This window comes from Vespa velutina, chromosome 6, assembly GCF_912470025.1.
Source record: "Vespa velutina chromosome 6, iVesVel2.1, whole genome shotgun sequence".
NCBI lineage: Eukaryota > Metazoa > Arthropoda > Insecta > Hymenoptera > Vespidae > Vespa > Vespa velutina.
The window spans coordinates 1,687,705-1,697,759 of record NC_062193.1 but is presented as its reverse complement, the minus strand read 5'-3'; the positions used below and the strand labels follow the sequence as shown (position 1 = coordinate 1,697,759).

Sequence of the window (10,055 nt, the reverse complement as noted above, 5' to 3'; positions counted from 1 at the left end):
TTGCAAATATGAAGGAAAAAAAAATTGGTCTCACCTGTGAACGAATTTGATCGACTTCTGGCTGGCCAGCAGATCTTGCAAAGTGGTTTCAACAAACGGAATCTTGGTCGAGGTATTCGAAGGAGAACGTAAATATATGGATCCAAAGTGAAGTGTATGCACAAAAGAATGTCGGCGACAATGTGAAAAGCACGGATACACCTTTTCAAAGTCACCATCTTCGTCGTTAAAGTCATAGAGAATTGTGCGAGCGGAATCGAAATCTAAAAACAATTGAATAAATTGACGACGAATTAATTGTGCGTTCGATCTTTGACAAAGGTTACTATAGTCATCCAATGTTAAATGCTCGCTGTATGTTAAAGGTAACTTATGGACATCCGAGAAAATTTAATTGAATTAAGGACAATAGGTGAATGTCGCGTATTTTGATATTACCGTTTTTAATAATTTTACGAAATTCTTATCGAGCGTGATCCAAGTCAAAAATCATGTCGAGTGTGACTTGACAAAAATTATTGACTGACAATTTCTTCTTATTTGTAAACTCATAGATTGAGAAACTTCACCGTAAATAGATTTTCATTAAAGGAACATAAAGGATTGATGTCCGAGCTGTATAAAACATATGTCAACAAACACCTAACGTTATTATCGGTGATATCCGGTTTAATCGAACCAATCTATGTCGCGACGTTTTCGTCGGTCTCGATGGATTGTACGTGAGAACATTTGAAAACAATGATACGTAGCTATTAAATATTAAATTATGAGTTGGTAGAAGAGCTGAATCTTTTTTTGATGAATTTATCGACTTTTCATTTTCTATCAGTTTTATCACAAAATTTATATAGCACGATATAATAAAAATAGACAAATCAATAAATCGTGATTAATTTTAAAATATCGTTAAATAAAAAAAAAATCTTCAATTTCTTTTCAGTTCGATCAACGACTTCATTAGAAACTTACAAAAAAATTATTGTTGATACTTCGTAATACAACGAAACGAAAAACAACTCTAAGGCTTTTAGAATTCTACCAGAAACGAGTTGGTCACAAATATCATTGACGTTTCGACTGCGTAGGAGTAAAATGTCAACGTCGATATCCCTTGCAAGCACGTCACGTAAAAACGATCGCTTCCCATAAAAGCTACTAGCCGGAAGCTAAGTTCTTTTCCACGACGTTATTTTATCTCAGGGTTGCCTTGCTAAAAACAGTCCAATCATTTTCTTCAGATGAAACATCGTACTCGAAGGACACTCGAACAAAACTATTTATGAGTACTCGTGGAAGTTCTTGATAACTTATCATCATAAAAGAGTTTTTATCGATAAACGAATTAATACAAAATTTTTCAAACAATCTTCGTCGAACTATTCTTTTTTATTTCTAATTGTTTAATAAAATAAAAGAGAATGCAAAATCTTTGTTATCTATTACTCTTTTTTTATGATTTAAGAATTCATAGGAACGGTCATTGTTTTCGTAAGAAGGAGAAAAGCGATATAAACATAAGCTTGGAAGGATATTTAAGAGAGAGAAGAAACTTAGATTTCACCCTCCGTGATATAAATCAAAGGGCTCTTTTCACGGCTTTTCTTCGTAGTTTTATGTGACAATCCACGGCATCGTTCGAATTGCATCGAGTGGCGGATACTTGACCTTGACCTAATGAGAGTAATCGGGGAAGGGAGATCAGAAAAAAGAAAAATCTATCCCGTTGAGCTTTTTTCGTTTCCACAAAGAGAAAGGCCTTTATAACAGCACAAATCTTAGAAAAGGAAAAAAAAGAGGCAGAAAGAAAGAGAGAGAGAGAGAGAACAGAATATGTGTTTCTTTTTAAATAATAAAACGAACTGATGAATCTTCTTACCATTTGTGGCATCCAGCATACAACAAAAGATATCGAAAGGACTGCCATAAGTCGGGCAAAAGCTCTTTCTTCAGCAGTTGCGACGACTTCTGGTGTGGGTCCAGTTACAGTTAACAATGGTTTTGCTCTTGAAGAAGCCCTCGAGATACGTCTCAGTGCTCCAGCTCGACGACCTAATCTACCTAACGCTCTGGACACTGCTAGATTACACCAGACAATGGATAGACAGAGAAGAGTACCTAAAAGCAAGCGATTAATGATTATCGAATAATTTGAAGTAGTTATATACCTAGATAAATACTGTATATATATATATATATAGACACATATACACGCACGTACACTCTCGTTGCAAAAGATTATTGGCACTCACCGAAAACGAACCATACGTATGCATAAGCTATGTCAGTAGGTTTGGTAGCCTCTCTATATCGAACACAGTGATCATCTTTGTAATAAAGACCGAAGCCTAATACCGGCAGGCTGGTCAATGACAGAGCAGCCAGCCAAAGTGTCAGCATACAACGGACAATTACCGGATACGTCACCTGCTGAAAGATACATGTGTGTCACCGATTGAGCCAAAAAGTTCATTGACCTCTTTAACAAAAATACTATAGGATTATAATGAAAGAACGATCAATTAAGTAGGGAAATTTTATACGTTAAACGATACTTAGATAATATGAGAATCGGAACCTGGCGACTGTCTATACAAACATACGCTTTAGAAAAGCAAAGGATTCGATGAGTCAAACTGGACAACAAAATATTATTCATCCTTTATTTTAATTTACCATCCTTCATGATTTCAATAAAATTCGAGACAGTGATCGATGATGTGTTTCTTTCTTATTCTTTATTTGTCAAAAATTATCATGAAAAATTTATCTCATTTAATTTACTGCTATTTATTGCTAATCTTTAAAATCGAAGAAAAGTTTGCTGAAGCATAAAAATTCTTTGAAGGAATGCGAAAGGAACTGTACGGATCTTCAAGTATATTCATCTATTTTATGATATTCTTTATGATATTCACGTCGAACAATGACATCGAGTCTCTACGAGAATAGCATATTTTATGTAAATATGTATGCATAAAATAATAGTTCCTTTGAGCGAGGATTCGTCATTGTTATAAGCTTTATCTTACCGATCGTCAAATGTATGATTGATAACAAGAGAAAGAAAATAAATATATTATTATTAATTAGAATGTATCGCGAATTTATTTATAATTTATTTGTCATTACTTTCATTCATAGGTTAAAATAAAATCCAATGTATTTATAGACCATGGAATTACACATGTTATTGAAAATGATCTTCAGACGATCCTTAGGGACGAGTGAATGTGGTCACAGAATGGTTTCTAGTTAATTGAAATGAAAAGCTTTTTCTCGGAATGAGAAGCGACTTTCATGTGTTCACGTTCCTTAAAGGTAGAACGTCGCAAAATACAAAAAATGTATCGTAACTTATAAGATATTGTCAACAACATTTTTAGCTCTCATCTTTTGAATAAATAAACTCGAAGAGTTATAAAAAGTGGAAATTGACGAAGCAGTATCGAACGATATCGATATAGTACAAGATATGAAATAAGTATATAATAAACAGATAAATAAATAAATATATATAAATATTTATATGTTATATATATTAAACATTTTGTTGGATTTATAAAAATATATTATTTCGATAATCATATTTTGTTGCAACGTTCGCTATATTATTAGAGGAATAAGACGATAGATTTCAATCAAAAGATTATTAACATTATTTTCTATTGATTAATATAAAATTAAAAACGTATTGTATGTAAATAAGTATGTGAGTATTTTTTTAATATAATTAAAAAACCAAACGCCTAAAAATTTGAAGCGAGAGAGAGAGAGAGAGAGAGAGTGAAAGAGACTGAAACAAAATGTTGAATAAGAAACAGGAAGAAAAAAGAAAGAAAAGAAGCTGCAAGAGTTCTTTTTAATTTAAATAGAGCATCTTTGACACTTGGAACATCTCAAACATAACTTTAAATTTCCTTTGACGTTTCGAGAGCATTGCTACAGAAGACGTTCTATCATTAAATCAAATTTTTCGTGTTATTTGTACTGTTCGTTCTCTTTATTTTGCGTTGATTCTTTTTCCTTTTAATTACAATCGATCCTCGAAAATAAGATTGTTATTTTAGATCAAAATATTATATATATATAAAAAGAGTCCAAGAATCTCTCTTAGAATTTTGTTGATTTAACGTCGTCTCAAGAATCTTACTATTCTTGAGGGCCTTGTAAACATCCGCGTCTGGCAAAAATACATATGTTCGTCAAAATAGAGCTTATATCGTGAACGTAAGATATTGTTACTACGGTTACTGCTATCCTACGGTTACTGCTATCCTACAGCGTTTTAAAGAACGGAACGTGAAGAGAATCGATATAAATAAAAGACGTCAATGTTCGAATCTTCGTAGCACGAGAAAGAATTTCATTCGAGGAGAGAATCGAATCGACTCGTGATTGCCCATCAACCCTCAATAATCCCTTGGTAAGACGCATGCTCATTGCCATTATATCGGAGGGTAGGCTTTCCTAGAAATTATGGTATGGACTTTGCGTGGGTCAAATCTTCCTCAATGATATTAATTGATCTAAATTAACACTCGTATACTATATATACATACATACATACATATATATATATATATATATATATATATATATTTATCTTGAAGTCGAGGGTGGTCGATTCAAATTTTTACTATTAGATAATCCTTCAAATTCAATGAAACATTTTATTCGAGCACGACAATAAAAGATAAAAAATTAATTTTCATCAATTTTTTTCTTCTTTTCCTTCTCGATTCGTTTTTTTTTTGTTGAGAAAAAAAAAGATGATGACGAAGAAGAAGGAGAAAAAAGATAGTTTCTAGTCGATCGTTTACCAAAATGATTTCTCACCTATCAGATCACATACTCTGACATTACATACTTTTAAGATCGTGCTCGTAAACTGAATTGCTGACCTATAAACATTGTAGAGTGGTTTTTAAGAACATATATATCCATATATATATGGATATATATATATATATATATATATATATATATATATATTACACATTTTTAATCTTTCTAATGCACTTGTAAGACTTCTTAATATTCTAAAAATAGTAACACTTTATATATACGATATAACATATGTAGTAGCATTAACGAAAAAAAAAATGCGTTAAGATTTATGATCAGAAGTTGTCTACTGAATACGCCAATTCTGTGGTAGCATAAACATAATCCACCCTTGTAATCCCAACTGATCTCTTTCATCTTCCCACCGATTCATACACGTTTATTCGACGAATGAATGAACCTTTCTTATTAAAGAATTTAAATCAAAAAATAATGTAAATAAATTTTATTACATGATCACTCGTTGATATCTTATCAAAACGTAAAGCTAATGACTACTTTTATTCGTGTAAATTTTGCCTAAATTTTGTTACTTTTCATTTTTAGTCTCATTTTTTCATTCTTCTAGAGATATGTATCTAGATGAAATCTCGACAATAGAAACTTTCACTTTCTTTGACAAACTATAAGAATAATTTTTTAAATACATTCTCATTAATGATATAAATGATAAATTCATAGAAATAGAAATGTGTCTAAATGAACGTAACAAATATTTCTCAGAGGTAGTTGATGAACTATATTTCGATAAGATTGGAACTTTAATAATCAAACTTGTGAACTTCATTAATACTTTCTAGGCCTTGAATATTCAACAAATAAAGAAATAGCGTGTTCATGGCAATTAAGTCAACGAGGGCTGATCGATAGTCTTTCGTGTTGTCTGATTATCAAATTTCACGATACAAAATAAATAAAATAAGAGAGGCTATGTTAATCTTCGTTTTAAGAAAACCATGCGTACTTTGTTTATCATTACTAGAAATGTTTGTATATCTTTATCATCGATGAACTTTAAACTTCATACAGACGATAAAACGTGTCTTTTTTTTCTATGTTTCATAATTACCTATGAAAATTCTAATAAGAAACTTATACATGCGACACATTTTTTAATGTAAACACGTTATTTCGAGATAAATATTAATCGAGATATAATTGGTGTCTGATAAGGAACGTAAACATTACTCTTATAACAAAATCATTTCAAAATCTGTGTAGGTGTAAACACTCTAATACAATTTTGTTGGTCCAACTAGAAAAAACGATGATCATTCTAAAGAGAATCTTTTATCTTTCGATACTTTTCTCAAACTAGGTAACAAAAAGTAGTTTCGGATGTTAAAATCGAAAATTTTTTTTAACGCCACATGTATCAAGCTATAGTTCAGATCATTCCTCTCGAGTAAGGAAATAAACAAAAAATAAAACAAAAGGATTCAAAGAAAAAATTCTAACGTAACAAGGAAGATATATAGATTTGTATCATCGTAAGACGTTAAAAATGAAGACGTAAGAAACTTTTCAATCGTATATCTCAATCTTAACATCAATTCGAACGCAAGAACGCGCAAATAAGTAGCAAAAATTAGTACTCTCTTCTCGTTTCCCGTATGTATCTATCAAATTAATGAACAAATTATGAATTGTAATGACGAATGATGTTAATCGTGAGACACGACGTTTTAACACAAATTTTACAGCGATTACGATTTGTGAGAATTATTTTCATAGAGTTAATTCGTTTCTCTGTAAGATTATCGTGTGATATGTAAGAAAGTAAGTACTTACGTCTCTTTCGGACTAGTAAGTAGATCGGTAAAGAATATCATAAAATGGGACAACTCGATATAATATATACTGAGCTTACTTATAGATATATATGTGTGTGTATGTGTGTATATATAAGAATAGGAATGTATAGCTTATCTTACTCATCGATTTATTTCAAAAGAAAACAAGTTTGGGATGTCTGTACGAGTCACTAAACTTCGACTTTCGAAGAGAGATAAGGAGAGAAAAAGAAGAGTAGATATCTGTTATTGCTTTCCTCTTTCGCACATTAAGAAGTTTATGATCTTCTTTAAATGAGAAAAACGTCTCGTTAAACGAATAACTAGCTAATTAAATGCGTTTTATGATCATTGTAAGTACTTATATTGTTCTCTCGAATATTATAAACGGACGAAGATTGAGTTATCAAACGAAGTTATTGAAAATTCATAATGTAATATCGTGATGATGTTTTTAATTGGGAATCTTTTGTCTACTTACCTTTTGATAAACGAAAGGCCTGGTCAAAGCTAGCCATCTTTCAGCGGCCATTACGATAGCTACACAGCCACTAAATAATCCAAACAATCTCCATACGACTCGCAGAGAGCAAAATACTCGGCTGAATGTAACACCAGCTACGTAGATACTGATATACATCTGGACCAACATACCCAATAATGCGACGAGATCGTTGCTTGCCAAGCAACGTAGCATCAGCAGGTGTTTGCGATTTCTCCTCTAAAAAGAGAAAGAAAGAAAGAGATAAAGAAAGAAAATAGAAATAAATATTTGATAAGAAGTGAGAAGAACGATTGTCTCTTCTCTTTCTTTACCTTATCGCGATGAAAAAGAATGACCAGAGCGGACACATTGCCAATAACACCGGTTATATACACCAATGTGAGAACTGCTTGAGAAATAAAAGTCACGTGTCTTTTAGGTATATTCGGAACGGTAACGTTCATGGTCATCATTGTGTTTGCTAGATCAACGATAGACAAGCTATCATTTTGCCAAGCTTCCGTATGAAAACTCGAAGTTATTTCCTCGATCACCTTCATCTTATTTTTTCTCTTTTTCGTTTTCTTTAATCTAACAATGTAATTTATCTATCACTTTAATTAATATATATTTTCTTCGTATTAATCAGATAAAAAAGTCTTAGGATCGTGCCAAGAACGTTACTATTTCTAAAGCGACGTTACTAAAGCAACTTTCCGATCATTCATTATCTTTATTAATTCAACGAAAATTCGCTCCATCATCATAGTATCATTTAAACTGGTAATAAATTCTTCTTTTTTTATATAAATTCTCTCGAACGCTACGTATGCATCGTTTTATTCAAACGATCAGTTAATAGGGAAACGAAGTATTTTCTCTTATCGTATCCCTACTTTCAACGTTGTTGCTGATGCTGTAGCTTTCTTGCTTTGCTCATACTCGTTTTCGGAGATGTGACAACACCGGCCGATCAACACCGGGCCCTTCGTTCCTTCGCTTATTCTCAAAATCTACTTCTTTAAACGACTTTGAAGCTGGAGTTGTCGGTAGTTGATTATTCTTACACGATTACAATTAAGAGACGTACTACTTTGCTCCAAAATTCTTTAACTACTTTTCAAAAGAGACCCGTTGAGAAAAAAATCAAACTGAAGAAGAGAAATAAAAAAGAAAAAAAGGAAATAAAAAAAATTGGATCTTGAAAGGCTATTCCTCTTTCGATCTCTTTTAAAAAGAATCGAGAAAGACTCCACAATGATCCGGAAGATAAATCTTTGAATAAGTTTGATTCCTGATTTACTAGAAAAAGTGAGAAAATCCTTTCTTTTTCTTTTTTTTCTAAACTTTCTATTCTTCTGGAATCATTTTCCGATCGAGCACGAAAATGTGACGCGAAATCAATTTCGTTATTTCACTCAAATCGATTCGATATAGTTATAATGTGGAATAAAAAAAGATGTAAAAAAGAATTTTTAAAAAATAACAACAGCGAAGAAACCCAAAGAAAGTAGACAAACAAACGAAAAAAAAAACAAAGGAAAGAAAATACAGATACAAGAAAAAACTACAACGTGAAATCAATCGTCAAAGCGAATCTACGAACTTTGATCGGCTCTATTTCGTATAACGAGGGAGAAAACTCAGCGAAAAAAGATGATGATTACAAAGAAACATCTTTCCTCCGGCTTTGCCGGCGCTTCACTGATATAAAACACGCGTTCACTCGTATCTTTGCTTCGTCGTGCGCGCCTTCATCGCAAAAATGTATTACTGCGCATGCGTCATTCTTCACCGAACTGCGCACATTGCACGGGCTTTACTTCGAACCTTTGGCGGATCTTTTCGAAACATCGTCCTCTGCGAGATCTACGAGTAAAGAAGTAGTTAATAATTTACGAGCAAAAAAATTATTTCTTTATCCACGCTATTATTCTTTCGTGATCTCTATTGACCTCTCTAGTTCGAATTAATTAGTTTTATGTTCTTTTGAAAAACTTTATATCTTCGTCGTAAGACGAATAAAAGTGAAAAAGTTAATAATTATTTAGATATTTATATAAAATTCGATGTTATTACATTTGTAACGTTTATAATGCTTTTTTAGGAGAGTTTCAAGCCAAAATTATTAAGTATTATCGGGTAATATTATTATTAATATTATTATTAATATTATTATTAATATTATCATTATTATTATTGTTATTGTTGTTGTTATCTGTTAAAGAATTTTTCATGTAGTATTTTCTTTCTTCTTTCTTTTTCTCTTTTCAATATTTTTCACGCCAAAGAAAAGTTCGCACGATCAACGAATTCGACGTTGCTAGTGAATGCTTATAAATAATACATCCAACGTCGATCATTCTCTTTACATGGTGACTACTTCCACGTGTCGCGTCGACAAAGAATTTCAAATGCGATAACGATAATGTCTCTCTTATGCTAGACGAAGAACGAAGAATTGATTTTTCAAGGATGCAGGACACGATTTTATCTTTTTGCCGGCGAATACCGATTAACGTTCTTAGATACGAGGAAACGATTTGATAGATCGACGTTTGAATTTGGAGCTGCTCCAACGTACATGACAACGAATTAATCATACGTACGAATTTTCGTACTACGAAGTTATAATCGTGATCGACAAGAAAGAAAATCGGAATTTCACAAATTCTCTAACACATAAAATATTTTCAATACAATTTAACACGTTAGACACGTCCTATTTCCCGAGTTTTAACGGATTAAGAAAAGCGCATGTATCGATGAAAAACCGTTAATAATAACTCGAAATTACAATTTTGGCACGATCACCCATAAATCTTAAGAAAATTTTAAGGATAGGTTATTTGCCAACGCAAATAAGATCATTCGTATTACATTGCGATGAACATTTTATCGGCACTCACATCCGGACCGCTTCTAATAAT

General features: G+C 32.0%; 1 protein-coding gene across 2 annotated transcripts in view; it reads right to left on the bottom strand.

The window, feature by feature from the left end:
• The window catches only part of LOC124950107 (prostaglandin E2 receptor EP2 subtype), a 14,925-nt gene extending 4,870 nt beyond the window's left edge, over positions 1 to 10,055 (bottom strand). The window contains exons 1-6 of one of the 2 annotated variants that reach the window (XM_047496355.1): positions 10,035 to 10,055; positions 7,458 to 8,994; positions 7,123 to 7,362; positions 2,253 to 2,430; positions 1,880 to 2,118; positions 35 to 263 (exon numbers count right to left, since the gene is read on the bottom strand). In XM_047496355.1, coding sequence (XP_047352311.1) covers positions 35 to 263; positions 1,880 to 2,118; positions 2,253 to 2,430; positions 7,123 to 7,362; positions 7,458 to 7,685 — 1,114 coding nt within the window. In that variant the 5' untranslated portion in view covers positions 7,686 to 8,994; positions 10,035 to 10,055. The remainder of the gene's footprint in view (positions 1 to 34; positions 264 to 1,879; positions 2,119 to 2,252; positions 2,431 to 7,122; positions 7,363 to 7,457; positions 8,995 to 10,034) is intronic. The other variant, XM_047496356.1, reaches the window with a different exon arrangement.